General features: G+C 43.1%; 1 protein-coding gene across 2 annotated transcripts in view; it reads left to right on the forward strand.

Moving 5' to 3' along the window:
* The window catches only part of TENM3 (teneurin transmembrane protein 3), a 1,441,545-nt gene extending 1,437,572 nt beyond the window's left edge, over positions 1-3,973 (forward strand). For both annotated transcript variants that reach the window (XM_078677989.1, XM_078677990.1), the window contains 2 exons: positions 195-325; positions 2,398-3,973. In XM_078677989.1, the coding sequence (XP_078534115.1) occupies positions 195-325; positions 2,398-3,153 (887 nt within the window). In that variant the 3' untranslated portion in view covers positions 3,154-3,973. The remainder of the gene's footprint in view (positions 1-194; positions 326-2,397) is intronic.
* The last annotated feature ends 19,352 nt before the right edge of the window (positions 3,974-23,325 follow it).

Here is a 23,325-nt window from a genome sequence, read left to right on the forward strand (position 1 = left end):
GAATCCACACGCGAAGAATTTCAGATGATGTAGGTAGCCCCAGCAATTCTGAAGCTATTATTTTAGCAACTAGAGATTTCTTTGTTTTGGGGCACCAGATCCAATGGGACCTGATCTATAAAGATGATAAAAGGGCGCCAAAACCAATTTACGTGTTTTGTGACATTTATCTACCTTGTCTCTCTTCAATGCAGATGTTAACAGCTGGCTGGTGACATTTGGCTTCCATCTACACAACGCTATTCCTGGCTTCCCTATTCCCAAATTCGATTTGAGAGAGCCGTCGTATGAACTTTTGAAGAGCCAGCAATGGGACGACGTACCGGTAAGAAGCGCGCGCTCTTCCCTCACGCCCTTCCCTTCGCTCCCAGCTTAATTTTCTCTTCTGCTCCAGAAACAAAACCAAGGATAAACAGAGGCGCAATGATTAAACAAGCACAGCTATTCCAAGGCATCCGCGTATTCCTCGGTGCCTGCGGACTTTTGTTCTCCTGATCCAGGCGCTGCGTTGTGATCCACTCTGCCGTTAAATTGTTCGTTTGAAATGCCTGGGCAATACTTAAAATTCTTTTGACTGTTTCTTTTGCGTTTGTTGCATTAGGCAGAGTTTTGCAGCAATGCCTAATTTGTTTTCAACAAAGCAGATGGAACAACAACCCAGAGACAAACCCGTGATGAATAATAGAGCATCGAATACCTTTTTAGACGGGAAAGTTTCCCAGTGGAAGCTTTAAAATATTGGATTCATCTCAAACTATGTCTGGGGGCAGGCAATGAAACCCCGCAATAAACATAACAAAGGCAGCGGAAGACGCAGACATGAAAAAAGATGTAAATCATGGGCTGGTGACTTACCTGGCGGCACCCGTAGCAGGGCGTGACGTCCGCCGGTCGTGCCCACTCTGTAGTATTCAAATGGGCAGTGGCAGAATTGTGCAATCTCCTGCTGATAGTCCAGCAGCCGAGATGATAAACAGGGCGCGTTCACAACTCCTTCATTTAGTGAAATGCGCGCGACGCCCCAGCACTTCACATGAAAGAAGGTAAGTGGGGTGCTAAATTGCAAAGCGGAATTTTTGATCGAGTGAACAAAGGTATTATTTTGAGGCATTCCGAGATCAAAAACCATAGGCACAAGGCCTTCCACAATTGCAGGCGAGGGAGGAGAGCCACAGAAGAGCAGCGCTGTCATGGCGTGGCCACTAAACAGGCCGGCTCGAGTGACGGACGCGGTTCCATTATTGCGGGATTGTATTTGCGCCTGGGGTGATTTTTCCATAAGGAACAGGTTTTGTAATTTAAAAGAGTGCATTTTGGGTTATACCGTATTTTGTCCTTTCTGCAACACGATGGGAAAGTGCTATTCCACGAAGACAGTGCCTTTTCCCTATGGAAGTGAATACATACATGAGGCCAGATTGTTGTGAGTTTACCTCAACATAAAATTCTAACCTTTATCAGACCAGAATATTTAGTATGTGCTCTGAAATCGAGGTCTAGAACTTAATGACATATATTTTTTTGAGCATCACTTTTTGACATATTCTATTTAGGAAGTTTGTATATCAAGATGTGAGTATTTTGTCAACGGAACTCTCTCCAAGTTTGATAATGATCACGAAAAACAAAACTCCTCATTAAAAAAAAATCTTCAGTATAGTTAAGTATAGATCTTAATATAAATATCGTATTCTTTCTAAGTGGGGAACACAATTGTTCCCTAGGATATGAATTCTGAGTACATTTCAGAATAAATCCCAAAACACGCAATGAGTCTGTATTTACACATACAAACTGTTCAGTTGTGTCTACAAGAAAAAATTTTTATACCTTAAATGACTAAAAAGTATATAGAATTAAATTGAAATTTAATATGAGAATATGGTCAAATATGTTACAAACCACAACAACGAAAAACGTACGTGCAGTTGACAGTGCTTTAAATAAGTTTTGTGTTCTGTCCCAGAAGTAAAAGTTCACAGTTCAGCCCTATTGCTATAGTCTGTGGTCTTCATCAGAGCAGGTAAGTGTAGTATTAAAGAACAAGCTAATGTATGGGTAGGAAATTATAAAGTACCAAGACCATATCCGTGCTCTAAATTTGCAGATGCTGAAATTCCACCGTATTTGCAGAATTCCAGCATGCACAACTGTACTGTGTGTTCATAAAATTCTGCCAACCCTCATTAGATTATGAGCATGAAGACTCAATATAATTTTATGATCGCAATATGGATATAGGTATCTAGAATGCTGCATTTATCAAAGCCCTTAACTTCAAAAATAACTATCAAGGGTGAATATTCCATTTTATATGACTTTAAAAGCACATCAGCTGCTGTGTCTTGTTTATCATTTGTGTTTCTTACAACCTCTCTTTTTTTGTTTTCTTTTTAGCCCATTTCTGGAGTACAGCAGCAAGTGGTAAGGCAGGCAAAGTCATTCTTGTCTCTGGGAAAAATGCCAGAAGTTCAGATAAGCCGGCGCAGGTCCAGCGGTGAGAAATCATGGCTCTGGTTTGCCACTGTAAAATCCCTGATTGGAAAAGGAGTAATGCTGGCTGTAAGCCAAGGCAAAGTGTTCACCAACGTTCTCAACATTGCAAACGAGGACTGCATAAAGGTGGCTGCTGTTTTGAACAATGCCTTCTACCTTGAAAATCTTCACTTCACCATCGAGGGGAAGGATACTCACTACTTCATCAAAACCACGTCGCCAGAAAGTGATCTTGGCACCCTGCGTCTGACAAGTGGTCGTAAGGCCTTGGAGAATGGCATCAATGTGACCGTATCCCAGTCTACCACAGTTGTGAATGGCAGGACGCGCAGGTTTGCTGACGTGGAAATGCAGTATGGCGCCCTGGCGCTCCATGTTCGCTACGGCATGACCCTGGATGAGGAGAAAGCACGAATCCTGGAGCAAGCCAGGCAACGGGCACTTTCAAACGCTTGGGCCAGAGACCAACAGAGAGTGCGGGATGGAGAGGAGGGTGCCCGGCTGTGGACAGAGGGTGAGAAAAGGCAGCTGCTAAGTGCGGGCAAAGTACAAGGATATGATGGGTACTATGTACTCTCAGTGGAGCAATACCCAGAGCTAGCAGACAGTGCCAATAACATGCAGTTTCTGAGACAAAGTGAAATTGGTAAAAGGTAACACACTGGCCTTTTGTAGGCTGCCAAAGAGACTGAGTACATATCTTCTGAAAAGAAGATAGAAGCTATTTTGCTGCATCACTTCTTGAGCCTAAACGACATGTTTGCTCAGAATTTTTTCTGTAGCACAATCTGACTTGGACTCTAAAAAGAAAGAGCCTTGCACGGGATTGATTTCCCGACTAACAAAAACTTTGTATTTCTCTGAATGACCTTAAAGGTGATTTGCTTTAAAAAGTATGTTTACATATGCATATCACAGCACTCGGACTGGACAGTATAACTGAAGCCTAAAGGTTTTTCAGTAGGCTGTATCTGTGTTCTTTGAAGCACTGTTCTTCACTAAACGGTTCAAACAGTGTTTCTGAATATTAACAACACGTTGACCTTTGCTTACAGGAAGTAGTCTCTCTTTCTCTGTCTCTCTTTCTCTGCATAGGATGTGGTATATATCTCTGTTAATTTTAAATATGTTGGAGAAAATTACTGTTTATAGATGATAAAACAGCTTTTACTGTGCTGCTTTGTAGAAGGACATTGGCACAAGTGACATATGCTACCATGGAAGTTTAATCATGGATTTTACAATGCCGACATGGTTTACCTTGTGAGAAAAACATGGCGAGTCAAACCCTTGAAATGGACATGCAGGGGAAACCCAGAGTCTTTTTTTGTAAATTATGTGCGACAAGTTGTTTATGGATTTTTATAAGAATAACAATTTACTGTACATCAAATATTAGTCTCAGAGGAGTTAATTTATGTAAAGTGTTTCAAAAGGGTTTATACAAAAAATAAAATTATAAAAATAGGAAACTGTTGATTTTTGAGAGTTGTCTTCTCTTTTTTTTATCTGTGTTGTAACTTTGCTACGGAATATTTCCTGTACAACTACTACATTTTACATATGTATCTGTGCTTCAAGTTTTCATATTTGTGTACTACAATTTGATTGGCAGTTTCTTCCCTCCTACCACTGGTTGCAAAATATAATATGTTACTTGTGCTACAGCAAGCCACAAAAAAGACAAATGTAGCTTATATCAATAGTTGATCCTACAACCATATATAGGAGGATGAGTTGTTTAATGTTCTTTCAACAGACAATACAGAGTGAAAAAATACACCGCATGGTGCTGAAAATCTGAAATCTGGATATTGGAAAATGGAGTGGCATATGTTTGATCATTTTGGCAGCTTGGACACTTTTTGCTTTCTACATGATATATATATATATATATATATTTTTTGCTCCTCTTACCACCACTGAGCAATGCACTCCATGAACCAGATTTGTCAAAAATCTTTAATGCGACTATACTCTGACAAACAAGCTTCACTATTTGTGTATCCCACCATTAATAGCTCTTCTCTATCTGGTCTCCCGTTCCATTGTGGATGTTTTAGTTGTTTTTCACAGTTCATTTGTTATATCAGAGTTTCAGATCTCAATAGCTTGAATGTACAAGTTTCAGTGCATTAAGACCATTGTTTCCATACTTGTGGCATTATAGTTCCTCACATTTGGTTTTAATGCAACTCCTAATACATATATTGTTCTGCTTGGAGGTCATCATAAACGTCTACTTGTGCAGACCTCTAAAAATTTGAACATTCTAATAGTATAAAGCGTCTCTATCTATTTACAAAACAACCTGTGTTCTGAGCAAACATTTCCTACAAAATGTCAACACTAGACACTATGGGCCTAATTACAATGGCGCACGGACCGCCATCGACGGGCTGTCAGTTCACCAGACATCGAGGCCATCGGCCCCACCACCGGATTACAATACTGGTGGTCGGAGCATAGAGGTCGTGGGGAGACCCGTCTGGGAGGCGGTCTGGCTCCTATCCCTACAATGAAGGCGGTACCTGCTCAGGCACTGCCATAGGGATTAGGATGTCCCTTTCTGACTGCCTTTTCATGGTGTTCCCACTGCCATGAAAATGCAGCTAGAAACAAACTTTGGGGGGCCCCAAACAGGCCCTTCGTCCTCCATGGAGGCCTGGGGTGCACATGTAGTGCCCCGACACATCCTTGCGCCGTGTGCCTGGCACACAGTGCATGGATGTGCACAAAGTGCCTTTTGCTTCTGCTGCTTGTGCTGGAGTTCTTTTACTGGGCCACAGAACAAGCTGTAGCAGAAAAAAGCATTTTACGACTGCTTGAACGACGGTCCTGTCCTATTAAGGCAGGTGTGACCATCGACTCATTGTCGAATGGTTACCTGCCCGATGTGACGGCAGTCGGCTGTTTGACCGACCGCCATAGTAATCAGGCCCAAAAAAATAAGTAAAAAATCTGGTACACTGCCACGATTTAGCAACAATATGTTTAGGTGTGTATCTTCATCTAGATAGCCTTTCCTCTATTGCTGAATTATTAGGTATGTTTCATTCCTTGTCAAGAAGAACACGTTATTGTTCTTGAATATACATAGTCAGCATATGTGGATAGTTATGTTAAACATGACAGAAGTATGTAATTAATTCACTCCAAGAAATGTTAAAAACTATTGAACTAAACAGCTGAAGTAAAAATGATGGCAGGCACGATAGATCAAGAACTTTGATGGGCCTTATAGTTTTAGCTATAGATAAGCTTCTTTCTGGTAAGTATTTTATCTAACCTCAGATACCTCACGTTGCGAATTTCCCCAGACTAATGGAAAAATCTTTACAACAGCTCCTGTGTGCAAGCAGATGGCTCCGTCAGTCTCCAGCGGGACTCTGTCCATCCTCCAGGCATGAAGACACAGAGCCACATATAGGCACAAATTCTGTGTGCTGAATTAATTTCCTTTTTTCCATGCCCTTTGATGCAGATCTGGAGCTCCACTCTTAGATTTTTTTATTTGTTTTTACAGAAGTTTTCTAAAAACGCCTGACATTGCACAGGGATGGCTCCCCCAAAAGGACAGGATTTAAGCCTTGCATGTTGCAAGTGAATATTGGTCAACGACCCACACAATGTCTGCTGTTGGTGGCTTAGTGCCAGTTCTGACTCCAAGCCCTTCGACTTATGCTCCCTGATGCATCCGAGGGCAACCGAGGTTGAGTAGTCAAACTTTATTACTAAACACAAGAAGCAAGGCTTACTCGTTAAGTTACAAGATAATTCCCACGCCAGTTCCCGTTCACCATTTTTGGGTCAGTCCAGGACAAAGTAGAAACACAAAGTCCAAATGAGTCACTTCCCTGACACTCCAGTTCCATGGTGAAGTTGCACAGTTGAAGCACAAAGGGACCAATCCCATCTTCAATGTCCGATTCAAACCCAATTCTGCTTATGAGGCCAATTTGCTCTGATTTCCCCGAGTCATCTTTGACTTTGCGGTGGATTGTGGCCTTAAGGGAAGCAACGTTTCAAAATGGTTCCAGATCCTACTGGTGCACCTTCGGGCCCCACATATCAATCTAGCCTAGAGTCAAACCACCACTGATGAATCATTCCCCAATGTCAACTGACCATGTTTAGCCTCAGATGGTTCATCCTTTGACACCAAGCCATTCCTTAGCTCCTTTGTCACAGACTCCTCTAGTTGTTCCCATTTCATCCCCAATCACATCTCCCTAGGCTCCAGATTTCAATCTGACTCCATTGGCAGGTCCTGTGACGATGTCAGCAAGGGTTAAACCTATGCTGTGCTACACAGTCACCATGCATAATCTCAGGGTAAGGATGACATTCCTTCCATCAGCTTGCCTCTGAAGCAACATTTTAATATGATGGGTCCCTCATTAGCCCGAGTCACTGCATTTTCACGGATTAAAGCATGGATCTCATAATAACGACAACAATGAGATAGATTTCTTACTCCCCTCATTATACTGATGCTGCCTTGCATCGTGACCTGTCATTTGCAGTGGTTTAGGCATTTCTCCAGAAACAGAATTGATTAGCCATTTGGGCCCCCAATGGAACAGATGGCCTCTTTTAGGGTGGTAGCACGCAGGGCGGCAGAAATGTTGAATTTACAGTTGGCCACAGTTGAAACTAATGCTAACATGTTGAAGGAAACGTTATAGCTTAAATGCTCTTTTTCAGAATTCTTGCTTCAAAGTATTTATTGAGTGCTTCATTGCGACCTGCTGCAGACCTTGCTCAGCCTTGTCTGTGAGTTACCTTATTGTTTATTAACAGACTTGCACCATGTGATCCAATCATCTTGAAGCAACACCCTACTCCTGTGAGTCTTGTAACATACAATCTACAAGTAAAGTTAATCTAAGCGCATTTCCCACTTCATCAATGGACAGAGATATGGTAAGTGAAATCTTGTCTGCCTTGACGGAAGCGATCCGGAAATCCTTGACCCAAACTATGCAGGAGTGTTATCTGCTATCTGGAACCACCACCTGCTGTCCGTGTGAAGGGGCATCGGCTCCTTTCAGTCACGCCGTGAGGGAAACGGCTTTGGGCAGACCGGGAGCGCCGAGAGTCTCCTGAAAGACTGCATCTCCCAGCAGCACCGGTGCGGCGCCTCCTACACACGCCACCAGCGCGACCAGCAGCGCTAGAAAGGGGAGAGCACCCTATCGCCCCGCGAGTCACGCGCGGGAGTAGCCGAGGAGAAGCCCGGGACAAGGGCGGGACAGTTTATGACAGTCATAGACAGGAAGAGTCAGGGCAGGGCCATATACCCTGTCTAATCTGTGTTGGTTCCTCTGGAGATTCGGGACAGTGACATTCTGGTAAAGTGTTCACATGGTAGTGTGTTTGGTAATCTTAACATTTTGTCTGGGTTTTCTTCACTGTACAGCTCTGGACACATACACTGTTTTATTTCCCCCAAGTAGATCTAATCTAGGAAATAGGAAAAATTATGCCAAGTGCCACGATTGAGAAATTTACATCGGGGGTAGGCCCTATTGATAATTACCTGGTGAAGATGGTAAATAAAATCAATAATGATAGGAGGGCCTCCCTAGGTAGAGGAAGCCCACCTGACCTTACTCAAGTCTCTCTGACCCCTTTGGAGGATCCTCCAGAGGTTCCCATTCCTGAAATGGGTCCCGCTGTGGTCACCACGGTGGTAGCCCAGGTTCACTCTGAGCCTCATCTAGAAGTTTTAAACATAGCAAGTGTTGACAATGGGGTGGCTCTGCCTATTACTAGAACAGTTAGAACCTGCAGGAAACAACAGAGTAAAAGGGGGGGAAGCACACAAAAAGAAGGGTAGATACCTCTCAGTCAGCAAAACACACCACTGGTGAGTCTACTATAGTACTGGAAGAAAGTAATCTGGCTAACATTAAAATAAGCCCAGATAATTTTTCCCAATTACTTCGCTCCTTGGAAGCCAAGTTTGAAGCAAAACTAGAAGAGTATGTACAACCCCTAGTGCGCAAACTCGACAGTGTTACTGCCGAAGTAAAGAGGCTAGGAGGGCTGATAGCTAAACAAATAGCTGTGGTGGATACTGTAAAACCGGCTGGGAAGGGTACAGGTGGGGTAGAGCAGGAAGTTAGGGCGGATAATCAGCAGCAATCCCCTCAGCATATAACTAGGACTGACCCAGTTACCCCGGCCTCTACTACAGTAGTGAGCGTAGGTACACGACCACCAACAGGGCCTGATGGTACATCTAGTAACAATCCTGCTAGGAGAAGCAAATCTATAAACCTTCCCCCGCAGTGTACCCCTTATGTAGTGGTTTTGACAAATGTCCCGCCCCATGATCTGCATTCAGCCCAGGCACCCGAGGAAACGCATGATTCCCTCAAAAACAAAACTGTGTCGTGGCTGAGTTGGAGGTGTTGTTTTCCTATTAAATTTGCTTCGGAAATTATAACAACTAGAAGGGCTAACTGGATCGGCCCCTCCAGAAAGACGTGCAATGGGGACTGCATAATTGTAAATTTCAGGCACCCACAACATGTGGCTACAGTTTTGTTAAGGGCAGCCTCTATGATGTACGATGATAATAGTATTTGTGTGCGCCCTCTTGGGTTCTTCTATAATCACTTAACTAGAGTCCCCCCACGTAGTGCGAGACTGAGTCCATATACACCAGTTATGGCTCAGACGCCAGGCTCATTGCAGGGATCCGGTGGAGAGAACTACTTTAAATATGGGCCTAATATTGTCACACATAACAGATTTGATGCACTCTCTGGTTTAGAGACGTGCGATTGACGAGAGGCTTGTGAGGGACCGAGAGATGAGACCCCCCTAGAATTGGTCCCCTTGGTACCTGAACACACTGCATTGATTTCTCACAATACATACTGTAACCCTGTAACTGTGTGCAACACCGTGGGGGAAAAGGTTAAGTTGATAAGTTGGAACGTTGCTGGGCTGCGTTCCAAGAGAGATGATAGTAATTGGTTAAATCTTGTTAAACAATATGACATTGTTGCTCTCCAAGAGACATGGGATAAGGACTGTGACTTTTGGGTGGATGGTTTCACTTCGCATTTTGTTCCTGAATTGAGATCGCCAGCAGGGAGAGATAGAGGGGGGCTTGTGCTATTGGTCTCTGTGAACGTTAGGGGGAGAGTTAAAAGGGTAGATTGTGCCTCCCATAATTTTCTTATTCTGGAATTAAGTCTGATTAATAATACCAAATTAATTTTAGTGAACTGCTATAATTCGCAGCAAGGGGATCTCCCAAATGAACATTTAGTTTGGTTGACAGATTTCTTAAATACCTATAAGGTAAAGCAAACCACTTTTTGCCAATATATCTTGATGGGTGATTTTAATGTGCATCTATGAAGCCAGACTTGTTTATTAATTGATAATGATGGTCCAGATTTCACATCCCCACAGCATTTTGAGCATAATCACAAGGGGGAAGCACTGGAGAAACTCCTGTCTAATAACGATCTGTTTGAAGCAGGGTTTTTTGATAAAAGTTCCCATGTTGCCACATATATAGGTAGGGATTGTGAATCAATAATTGACTACATATTTCTCTCATCAGGACTTTTAAAATTCGTAATCTCGTATAATGCTATACCTTCTTTTAGTGACCACAATCCTGTGGTGATTGAGTTAGTAAATGTTTTTTTTCTGTTAAATAAAACTGTTCCGCCACAGGTTGTAGTTGAGGTTAAAGACAAAGATCAGTGGAGGAGGTTAAACTGGTGTAAGATTGTGCCAGAGGATTTTTTCCATAACATAACTACTAAAGCTGCCCGGGAATTAAACATCTGTGGAGATCCTCTCGCTAATGGGGAGGATGTAATAACCTCATGAAGTTATCTGCTCCCAAGTGGCTAAAGAACTTACGTCCAATTGTCGAGCAGCATATAATAAACCGATAATGGGCTGGTTCGACCACAAATGTACTAAAACCTATAATCTTCTTAAAAAGGCTCTTCACGATCAACCTAGGAATAAAGTTCTGGTTGCCCAGCTTAGGAAAGAGTATTCAAGAGTAGTCCAGGCAAGGAAAAATGAAATTAAACACGATGCATGGGCTGAGCTCATGGATAAAGCAACCCTAAAAGATAGTGCTAAGTTCTGGTCTATTATCAACACCCCCTTGTTTTCCAGCACTCAAAATACTATCTTAGAACTAAATATTGCAGAGGAGGACTGGTTAAGCCATTTTGAAAACATTTATGGAAGTCATCTAGAGCTGGAAATCTTTGTGGCCCCAGCCTCTGAACCTCCTGTTTTGCCAGTAAGGTTTAACTTAGCTGAAGTTGCTAAAGCAATTGAGGGCACAGCAGGACAAAAGGCACCAGGCCCGGACGGGGTTCCTTCAGATATGTACAAGGCAAACCCTACGTACTGGGCAAATATCCTGACTAACGTCTTTAATACCTCGGCGAGTGTAGGCTTCCCTAAATCATGGTCTCGCTCGATAATAATCCCAGTGTTCAAAAAGGGCCAAAGGGGTGACCCCAGATGCTATAGGCCTATATCTTTGCTAGATTCCTCCATTAATATCTTGGGGAAGGTCATTCTGGCAAAGATAACAGGTTGGGCTTCGGATAATAACATACTGTCCGATGCCCAGTATGGCTTTAGAGCGGGGAGGAGCACGGAGGACCAATGTCTGAACTTGCACCTAATCATAGCTAAATACACTAAGGCGGCAAGGGGCTCTATTTTCCTGGCCTTTATGGACTTGTCCACGGCCTTTGATCTAGTTAATAGGTCAAGGCTGTGGACAATGCTCCTGGAGATGGGCCTTGATCGGTCCCTTGTGTATTTTCTGGCCGAGTTGCATAAAGACTTAAATGCCTCAATTAGGATGACGAATGAGGGGAAATGCACGTCAAGCTTTAAGTCTGATAGAGGGGTGCGCCAGGGATGTATCTTGGCCCCCATCCTGTTTACGTTGTATATAAATTCGTTGGAGGTAAATCTGTTAACAGCCACTCTTGATATCCCGCGCATGGGAGGAACACCGATTTCGGTGCTCCTCTATGCCGACGACGCTGTCTTATTAGCAAGGACTCCCCTGGGCCTACAAAGATTGTTGAATTCTTTTGGGAATTTTATGAAAAGCCTGGATATGGTGGTAAATAATGGCAAATCTCATGTCATGTCGTTAGGTGCCTCAAAAAATAAAGTTAAGACCTTTTACTGCGGCAGTGAAGAAATCACCAGAGTAAAAGTATTTACCTATCTGGGAGTAGTTTTTGATGATAGGGGAACATGTCCCCACAGCTTTCAATAAAGGTAAATGCAGTGAGAAGTTCTTCTGCTGCAGTGATAGGATTCGCTAAAAGATTGGGGGGGGGAACCCTATGAGGCGATCCTGGCAATTTATAAAGCCAAGACCATATCAATCGCAAGGTATGGGGCAGCAATATGGGGGTTTACCAAACCCGACCTCATTCAAACAGAAGAAAACAATTTTTTACGGTCCCTTCTAGGCCTTCCACAATCCACAGCCACCCACTCAGTCCATCTTGAGTTGGGGATAGGATATATAACAGATATAATTAAAATAGCCCCTATCCTGCTATGGATCAAAATCTGGTTGAATTCGAACCTTTCCCTAAACCATAAGATTCTAAAGGACTGTATTCATTTAGATAACATGAAGGAAATCCAGTGGTTGTCCTATATAAAATCGCTAGCTGCGTATATGGGGCGCCCTGAGATTTTTTTCGATCCAGAATCCTTATGTAAGGCAGACTTAGCGTGGGTAAAAACGAATTTTACCAAACTAAGTGAGGCAGAGCGGAAAGCAGTAGAATTATGTAAACCATCAGTCAGGGGCCATGTTCTGGTCACCTTGTCACTAGCGATGTCTCCTTATTTGTCCATTGTGACTAACTCTTTTCATAGATGGCTATTGACAAAATTCCGGTTCAACCAAAAACATATGGTATTATGGGATTTGCAGGGCTGGAGTAGGCTAGAGGATGCTGCTCCGTGCAAATGTGATGATTTTTCTCCCCAAGACACCTTGCATTTTATGATTTTTTGTCCTCTGTACCTTGAGGCTAGGAAAAGGTTTATTCTTCTATTACTGAAAAGGATGAATTTTATTCAGTGTAAACCTGCTTTACTGTTTTTACAACTGTTGGAATCCCCTGAAATCATGTTTTGTGTTGCCAGTTTCCTTGCTGCATCGGTTAGAAGTAGGAGGGTTAGACAGGAAGCTGCACAAGAAATGTAAGCCTCTTAATATAATGTCTATGTATACTGATCACTGGCTTTAATCATGGAATTGATTGTTAATGATTTTTAAATGCTTTTTGTACTGTGTTTTTACCTTGTATAACATATTTAAAAAAAACATTTTTAAACGTTTTGTATATGTATAGCATATTTTTATGATTTTAACTAATCGAATAAAGTGGTTTGACTTGACTATACAGGATGGCCAGGTTGCAGAAAAGTACTTTTTGAGATCTGGCCTGGGTACAGTGGACTCTTTGCCAAGACTAGGGGCACAAGTGTGTTCCAATGTCTTGCTTGAGTGGGCGCCTCTGGGTTTTCTAGGGATGTCCAAGCTAACCTCATGAACAAGCTCTTGATAGGCCCACACTATTTAGTGAAAAGGCAGATTCAGAGATGGCAGAGCTATGTCAAATTTTTTTGGGTCTTCTTTTCTCTGCTCATCAGTTATATCAGCAGTATCTGAGATGTCAAAAAGCAACCTTTGAAACCTGTCCTCTTCCTTTTTGTAGCTCCTAGAGCAAGTGTGCTGGTAAGGAATGGGACCAAAAACAAATGAAACAGTCCTCCCCTCCAACTGCCAAGCCATTTTAGTTTTCCCTCCTGCAGCCACCTGAGGCTGGTAGAGGTCTGGTTTCAACTGGTCCTCTTTTTGATTAGTGTGGGCCTACCTTGTTCACTTTGGTTACACCCTATATTTCTTAACTAAGGTTGGTAGAGCATGACTATATTCTCTCCAGAGTAGTACATTAGCAGCTTGGCAAGGGTACGATCAAAGCAGAGAGGGGTATTCTCAATGTTTCTCGTTTCCTAGCAGCACCAGAGACTGAGGCCAGTCTTCAATCTCAGCCACCGGATCATTTTTATCTAGAATAAGAAGTAGTTGAAATGATACTGCTTGTCCAGGTTCAGTTTGTCTTGATCCCACAAAATGTAATGGTGGTCTTTGACTTATAATAAGATATATGTTTATTTATATCAATCCTGCAATCTCACCAGAAGCACCTTCACTTTGTGTTGGGGTAAGAACATTTCCAATTCACACAGCCACTCAATTGTTCACCAAGATCACGTTGGTCGTCGTTGTTCATCTCCATACATCAGGATACATGTATTCCTGAACCTTGATGACCGGCATCTGAAGATGAGCTCATCACAGCAATCTTGGACCACCTGATATAGACAGTTTCATTTCTGTCTACGCTGGGGTTCTTGATCAACAAACTGAAATTCCATATGTGGATACGCAGAGAATTCTCTTTAATAGTGGCCATCCTGGACATTGTGGCTTAAAGGGTCTTCCCACACCCTCACCAAGACCAGGACAAACAGGCAATGGTCCTAATGTTTCAGGAAAAAGCACCTGTGGGACTGATGGATCTGAGACTTATTGAATGCCTGACCTTATGTGCATCCTGCTGTTGCCTTATGCCCATTTGCACATGTGAGGTTTTCAGTCAAACCTTTGCTTTCATGAGGCCAGCATTGTGGGTTAGCTCGTGTACAAAATTTGCATTTCAAATGAAGTGATCCAGGATCTTTGGTGTGGATGATAGAATACCTGGCATGTGGCAGACCATTCTTCTTGCCCCAGCCCAAACTTATAGAAGTGACAGATGCATCACCTCTGGACTGCGAAGGCCACCTGGAAGATAAGCTGATCTGGGGTCTCCTTTTATTGATGGAGCAGCTCCATCATGTCAGTCTTTTGGACTTGTGCACCACCCAGTTGGTCAGTTCTGTTGAAGACCTGAAGAACAACTGTCATGTGATACTGAAACAAGCAGGGACTGTTAGAAATGGGGTTTCTGGTTGGCAGAGATATGCACCCCGTCCAAGCAGGAACCACAATCCTATTCAGGGTAGATCACAGCACATCCTACATTATCTTGTGCTCATCCTCTTGTAGCTTGCCAAGGAGCAGTCGGGCTTAACTACTAATAGGGTAACTGTTCCTGTAGTTCTGTGTCTCAGGGTGGATATAGGGCAAAAGTGAGTGGGTCTTCCTTATTAGGAAGTAGTGCCCTCACACACCCATAAGGTAGCTCCTCATGCAGTCATCACTGCAATACTCCACTGGCCCTGCAAGAGAGCTCTTTGGCGGAGATCTTTTAATAAAATAGCCATGATGATGAGTGCAGGTGTGTGGGATAAGTGAATAGGTGAACTGAAAATACCTACTACTTCCTGGCAGAGTGGTGACAGGTCCAGAAATGTACTGATTTGGTAGTGCCAGAGGTTCAGTACAAAAGGTTGGGGGAAGACCATCCTAAGGCTGTCCGATCTAAGAGGGAGCCATTTGCTGTAGAGGCCACAAGGTTGTTTTATCTCCTTAAGGGCCATTCACCTCAATATCAGGATAGATGAACTCATCATGTGAAGCATCCAGATTTGTCCTCCTCAAGTGCCCCTAGGTGATGCTTTCCATCGTTGGCAGTGCTCAAGCCTGTTTTATGCATTTTTACCTCTGCTGCTGATCATTGTATCCTGAAGATGGCCAAGCAGAACTAGTCTCCTCTTATTCTGATAGGCCCTGTATTGAGAGCAGAGGGCCTATAACAAGGCTAGGGTCAAACTTTTGACATAAAGTGCGCATCGAACCTATTTTAGAACGTTGGAAGCTCCATTTAAAACAATGGAGTCGCTCCGGGCTTATAATGGCTGGTATAAGCCAGGAGATTCAACATTCCAATGCTTCTTTATGGCTGTGAACAAAGGCTTCAGGGAACCTGAGGGGATATCAATCTCCTCGCGCTCCCTGAAGCCTTTGTTTAATTTGTTAGAACATTCTGCCCTCTAGTGGCAGAATGTTCTAATAGCCTCCCTCCATACTTGGCTAATAGCCTTATATATACCAGCTGCCCGCTGCCTTGTTAAAGTCCCTTGCCTACAGCTCGGGCCTTTAACGCTGCAGCGGGCCTTTAATAGCCGGTATAGCCCGCTACAGCGGGCTATAAGGCTATAGGATTGGATCTATTGAAAGACATTGAAAGGACATTAAGGAACATCGACTATCTACTGCTTGGGGTTCCTTTGCTCATTTTATTTGTGTATTCACTTCATTATTTGTTTGTTGTTTATCACTAAGTAAACACGTGAGCTTTTTTTGCATAGCAGTAAAAATCTGAGGTACTTGCTTTTGTCTCTCTGCTTCATTATTTGTATTTTGAAATTTTCAAAATTCTCATCCATTGATTTTTGTAGAAATTTGTAAAAACAAATTTCTTATTACATGGAACGGTTGTTGTTTGCCTAGCATATGCCCCATGTTCTAGATGTTGTAAAGGGCAGCCCCCGTTTCTTAGTTACAGGCCTATGTTATAGGTGCAATTTGAGGATTCAATTACATTTATGTTTGCCTTTTTTCAGAAGGCAATATCATTAGATACCTGGATAAAGTTATGAGTGGAAAGGACAGAAAGCAAGAAATTATTGGATTTAGGAATAGATGCCTCTTAAAGCTAATAGTGCCAAGGCAGAAGGCCAAGGCAGAAGCTAATAGTGCAAAAGCAGAAGTATTAAACCAGTTCATGACGTCGTTCAATGGCACAAAGATTAGAGTAAGCACCAGAAACAACCAAGAAAAAAATAACCAGAAGTACACTGGGACTTTACAGCATATTCATTTTGCAAAGCGACTGGCTATGCTTCATAGCATAGGTGGAGATGAAATTCAACTACATAGCACTTCACAAACGTCCTCGGAGTATTAATCACAAACACCATACACAGATTTTTATCATAGCAATGCAAGATCCAGAAAATATGCCACTTGGCCATAAGTGGAATCTCTACCAAATAATGATGTGTGGAATTCCAATCACAGCGATTTTGAGTTTTTTCCTAGATCGAAGGAACACTAGGCAGTAAGACAAATGAGCACCCAAGAGTCATATATGGGTACTGAATTGAATCCAACACCAAGAAACCATCCAGCAAGGCTTAAATTGTTGATTTTTAGATCGCTCTTGTCAACAAAGAGATTAAGCGTAGATACTATTCAAGGTACGATAACAAGTAATTTTTTTTTTTTTTTACCACAAACTAAATGGAACTCTGCAGCTATGCAGGGTTTGTGCCCACTAAACAGACATGTAATGACAACACTATTCAAGATTACCATATTCCAGAAAGTCCTGTCATTGCAGGAAGACATCTTTGAAAGTATTGACTCAAAGCACACTGGTCTGCCCAGGCACATCAGTTTGTTACTGTGGTAAGAGAAAACATGACCTGTGTGCAGTATTGCCATTCACCCTAATGTCTTCTCATTGTGTTTTTACCAAATTTCTAACAGTTGAACATGATCATTTATGCTTAAATCCAGTCCATGTTTACACATATCTAGGTGGCTGGCTAGTGAAGGAATCCTATCCTGTAATGGCAGAAAGGCACAGCCAGAATGATACTGAATTAACAGTGAAATTGAAAACATCATGCCTAAGTCCCCCCATTCAAGGGATGCAATTTCTTCAAGTTGATTCAATTCCGATACCAGCCTCGGTTTGTTCAAATTTAGAGGGTGGTGACATTTCAGTGAAAACAGGTCTCTAACCACATTTCACAATCTGAATCTGACAGTCAGGACTGTAATGAAAATATAAAGAATTAGGATGTGCATTAAAGTAGCTACATATGCCATGTATGCATGGGATCCCTTTAGGAATGCATAGTATAGCCCTAATCACATACTTGATGAGAAGGCGATGTGGGTGGATTGGGATCATTTAGTAATTGTCTCAGAAACATCTTACCAAAGTCTGCAATGGAGAATAAACAAGAACGTCAGACTTCAGCCCTATGATGATTATAATACCAGATAGCTCTGTCTTAAATTGGAAGCACAAATGAATGGCATTACAGTTGTTGACCAAGTGTAATTAACTAGACTGGAACGTTGATGTCAATGTATTTATAACTGAAGATGATACGTATAGTTTTCAAAGGTATTAGAATGAGGTAGTGTTGTTCCAGTTGGAAAGCATGAAAATAAAGCATTAATCACCCACAAGAGAAATGTAATATTTGCAGCTAAGGTGGACATGTTTGTTTCAGAAGGATCCATGGACCAGAAACCCCGCTGTTCATCTTCTCTCAGGCACGAAGTTCCCTGATTACGAGTTGCATGGTACTGACAGAGTGCAAACTCTCCATGCAGAATATTACTAGGCAATAACACCGTGCTGGTACGAGTCAATTGTACACAATGGGATACCGCATTGGAGGAAATTTACCGGACATAAAATCACAAATAATTCCCAGTTCAATGGGGTTTAACACCTACATTTACCCACTGTAGGAGTGTAGGGTCTGCTTCCTATGGTCACCCCCACTTTTTGCTTTTGCTTTACTGGTTTTCGACTTAGATGTGGCTGTGGGCCTTCTAATCAGACCCACAGCCCAGATGCACTCTCTCTAAATTCACACCATGTACTCTAGGTACATCCACAATTGGGAACTGGTTCACCTTATCAGCCCCTGTAGAAGTGTACCTTAGGTACTCAGGGCATAGGTGTAACCAAGGCCTACCAGGGGCTGCAGCATGTATTATGCCAACCCTGGCTTGCCACTCAAACTGACACAACTGGCTGATCACTCAGCTGGGGCAAGGTCGTGTAATCACCCCTTGCTTAGGTATAGTATTCCTATATATACCCCTAAATATAGACACACAGTAACCTATAAGTCACTCCTATGGCAGGCCTTAACAATCCTGGAGGCAGAGTGCTTGGTTATGTGTGAGATGGTGCTCTAGCATGAGCTGAGCCTGTCTGCAGCTTGCGGAACCATGTCCTTATAGCTGTTCTATGATATCGCCATACCATATACTCTTAAGTGCATTATAATCCTTGCAGTTGTATGCTAACTTTGGTTTGGCTTTATCTAAACATGTTGTGTAAGGTGTCATACGCTTTGGAATACTACCCCCTTGCCAATTCTGGCGACGGGGTAGCATTCCACCCTTCTAGAGGGAGAAGACATGTTGTTGCTGACTATCCCGGTTACAGTTAACCAGAGCCCCAGCGTCACAAAATGGACGCTGCTGCCACAGACACAAGTCTGACCTCCTGCTGCTGGGAGTCCTTCCAGTCACGGAGGTGTGGACAATAGGTTTCCTGCCTGGAGAGGTGCGAGCACCACCCCAGACAGGACTTTGTGTATTGGGACAGGGAGGGCTGAAAAGAATGAGACATTGCCTGGGGCACACTAGGTGCTCCATGCATACCCCAGTTCAAACCGGTTGCTGGGGCACTCCAGCCCCAGCTCTGGTGCGAAACTGGACAAAGGAAAGGGGATGTAACCACCCCCCTTCCTAGTCCCACCCATAGGAGGGACCTAGAAAGTAATCCAGCCCCTTTTAGTTGTATAAAGGTAGGAGCTCAACCCCAGGACTTTAGATTTTATCCTGAACTGAAACTTGAACGAAACTCTGGACCTTCGACATTCTGCTAAAACTGAAGACTGAAGAATCTCCCTTGTGGCCAAGGAGTGACCACCCTGGGCAACCAGGCACCATCCAGCAAATCAACGGCTGGCTTTGTCGACGCTCCCGCTGGGACCCGAGCATAGAGCCTGACAAGACCCAGACTTCCAGACCTCTCTGACCCTCTCTTCACGTCTGCAGCATAGCTGAGATCCGTGGCGGCGATGAGATACGTGGGACCGGCCATCTTGAAAAGTTCACGACTTGCTAACTGTGCAGCTCCTGAGCTATCCTCGAAGCTGTGCACTGGGGATTGAGAAGCCCCGAATCCGATCTCCACCTGCACCGAAAATCAGCCCTCCACACTCCACGAGTTCTGTGTGGGGCCCTTCTGCTTGTGTTCTGCTTGACGCGTTGTCCGGTTGCTGGCACGCTGGCTAGTAGCCTCTGTGGCGACAATCCTTTTGAACCATCTCGCTGGTCTGGTTGCTCCAGACTGGCCCTTGCCTCCCTGCAAAGGTGAGGCACCCCAGACCTTGCTGGTCTGCATCATAAGCCTTCTTTGTATCCTGCGTGGGTTGCCTTTGCCAAGGCTTGTTGACTCCAATCCGGCAGTCGACCCCTCCATCTGCGAGAACCTTTGTGGGACAGCTCCTCTCCAGCATCTGGTCGTTCTCGACGCCTCCTGGTCCGCGTGGCTAAAGAGACAAGCTTCACAACAGCGCCTGATTGCTCCTCGATGTCGTCTGGTTCCTTCCTGGTTCCACCCGGTCACTGGCTAGTGACCCAGACTCTGTCCCCTCTGCTTTCAGGTATTCTTCATCCTCGATCCACCCTTGGATCCACCCGGACATCTTCCTCCTGGTCGCCTGCAGCATCTTTCTTCACAGGCTCCATAGACTTCAACGGCGAAACCCGACACATCTTCACACCTATGCACCCGCTTCCTGTGGGTGAGGTAACACAAGTACTTCAGTGCTCCCAAGAGTATTGACTATCCAAGTTTCTAGGTTTTTAGTTGTTTCCTTCTAGCTAGACCGGAAGTGTCCTAAATCCTTCTTTTTCTAAACTCTAGGTTCCCATTGACTTAACATTGACTTTCGCGTGTGTGTGTAAAGACACTGCACGCGCCGCCTGTGGGCCTGCTACTCCTAACCTAAGGATCAGATAGTGTAGCCCCAGCGATTCTCTAGGCCCTAGGCCTTTCCTTTTCTCCAGTCGTGGTTCTTATTCCACTTACTTAGTACATGGTTTTACGCGCCCCTAGGTCCTAACTGTAAATTGTGCTATCTAAAATATTTCTAAAAGTAACTTGTTATGTGCTTTGGCCTCTGATCTCATAAAGAGTTCAGAGGAGTGTGTTAGTAAATAAATACATATATATTTTTTTTATATCCTGTGTGGTGTCCTTTCATTTGATATTCAAGGGGTTACATATGGCAAAACAACTGGCTTTACACGCCCTCAAGAGTCTTTTAGCCTAAGGCTGTTCTGTCCACGCTACCACTAGGATAGCTGGTCTATAAGGTTGACTTACAACCATCACCATAAGGGTTGTTTGGACTGGTGCAAAATGTTCACTAGAATAGTGAACATCATATACCAGGCCAACTTCTCACACCCACTGCTTTGAGCAGGTGGCAAATGTATGTGGGGCCGTGTGTGTGGTGTGGGGCCGGGGCATTGGGAGGTACGGGAGGGAGTAAGAATATAGGTTTGTGCAGGGGGAGCATGGTTGGTGCCTCTGCCAGAAAAAAAAAATGGGGAAGGACTTGGCGGCTGCTTGAACCAAAGTCTCATGTAAATTTAACATGTGAAATTACTGCCCTGTAAAATCGGGTTCAGTGTTCGAACATCCAGGAAAATCGGAAACGAGATCACGAGCCTACTCAGAATCAGGCTAAGCAGAATTCTCTATAGTAATTCCACTCAGCCCAACTCGCTCATGGCCTTTAGATTCTTCACCACCTTGAATACATCATATTTCTATCTTCTTGCATCACACAACACGCACATGCAAGCTCTAAAAGAGCAACAGTGATATCTAGAATAATCTTCTGGATAGCAGCACACGAGTTGCCAACCACATCCCATAATTTACACCACATCCTTCTCATACATTGTGAATGATGCATATGTTACCCCCCGACATGTCATCACACATAACCTAAGCGGTATCTTCATCACAGAAATTGAAGGCATTACATTGACTACCTGTGAAAAAAAGTGTAGACAATCGCAATGTCTGCTCGTTTGTATACAAGGCACTCTACAAATGATTAATTATCTAAGGTTTTCAGTGCCTGCCTGTCAGTTTGTTGCCATAGACATCCCCGAAATTACTGGCCTCCGCCCCTCCTCTTTATTACCCTCACTAAGTCCTCTGAAGTGTCTATGTTGTGGCTTAGAGCACTTTGCAAAACAAGACTCCTCCCTGATGGCTATGCATTCTCTCTTTTATTGGTGACTTCCTCTGCTTTCCAAACCAGCACTGGCAGTTCCCTGAATATCAGGACATGGCCTGACTCAGTAGCCCATGTGTGGCATCAGAACACAAGCCCATATAGCCTGAAGAAAGAATGATCCCTAATGCCACTGAATCAAATACCTCTGCTAAGCAAACTTCAGAGGGCTGTGGAGTAGCCAGCCATTATATGCCTGGTAAGACCATCATGAACTGCACCCGAGTGTCCAACACAACAAAGCCCAAGGCACCACAATCTGAAATAAGTAGAATTGTGGACGAGCATCCGATTTGTGTGCCGTTCTTCACTGAGGCATGGTGCTGATGGTAATATGCCAATATTAAGAGAAAATGTGCAAAAGAGGACTGACCATATTAAAAACATGCCTCAAAAGCGAGAGATAACCTACGAAAAAAGGAAATTGGCTAGCATCAAATTCCAGTGAGTCAGCCAAAACAAAAAAGGGAGCTCAGAAAGAGGCTATCCCTTCAACAATCACTTGGCAATACTTAACTGTGTTTCTTAGAGATGAATACTATCACACTAGACCTAAAGATGGGCCTAGCAGAGATAATGAATGAAGAGATTGTTATTAGCGTAATGGACATGAAATGCACACTGATAGGATCTGCTGAAACTCCATAACAACAAAATAAAATATGAACTACACAAATTATCCAGAAAAAAATGACATTTAGATAACGGTGATGCCTTACTGTTTGATAAAAGAAATGTATTACAAACATGCAGACATCTAATGCGACAAATTCTAAACACCCTTGTAGCCATCCCATAAATCTCAACGGTACTCTGGTATGGTGAAATGCGAACCTACTTTTTTTTTTACCATCAAAGAAGCGATCATGGAAAAGTTATAATGCGAGGTTCTGTTCCAGAGGCGAGGCTAAAGAGGACACACCTTTAATCTGAAAATTTCATTTGGACCAAGAAAAGTTGAAATATTCCTTGGGACACTGATGAAGACTTCAGTTTAATCGGAATATCAATACATGTTGCCACTAGTGCAGCAGAGATGCCATCATTACTACTAGAGAGACATTCTACTCCTAACATTGGGTAGCACTATCTTCCATTGGAAGCTTGGTGCATGAATGAATTTTCCTCAAGCTTTCACTTTGTTCATAAGTTCAGTGCATTCGGCTCATTTGAAGTTTTGTGGAGCCTTCGTCAGGGCAGATTTGTTTAGATTCACTGAAGAGACCATCATCTTGTGTTCATGACTAAGTAAAAGAGACACTAATTATGCTATGGTATTTGAGGTCCAGGGAAATTCATGCCTAAGAAAGGATTTTAGGGATACTGCAAAAATTTCATAAATAACTGTTGAGTGGGTTGTAACCATTTTTCAGTATTTTTATCAATTTTGATTGTTTTTATACGTACATATATGCATTTGGTCTTACCTATTTTATTCATGTTTGTTTGTATATTGTTGCCTTTTACGGGTTTTTGTTATGATCCGTAATAAAGGGAAATGAAATGGACTAATTCCACAATCTTCTTCCTCATTCTGGTCCTTGTCCCATAAGCAAATAGGGTTTCAGTCGCACTGATAACTTTCAGAATTTAGCTGAAAATGATTGATAACTGCAGCCAAGAATAAAGCTATGGCCCACATCGATTTTTCATTGTCTACCACCATGCTTTACTTGATATTGAAAAGTAATC

The sequence above is a fragment of the Lissotriton helveticus genome, chromosome 2_2 (assembly GCF_964261635.1).
Source record: "Lissotriton helveticus chromosome 2_2, aLisHel1.1, whole genome shotgun sequence".
Taxonomy (NCBI): domain Eukaryota; kingdom Metazoa; phylum Chordata; class Amphibia; order Caudata; family Salamandridae; genus Lissotriton; species Lissotriton helveticus.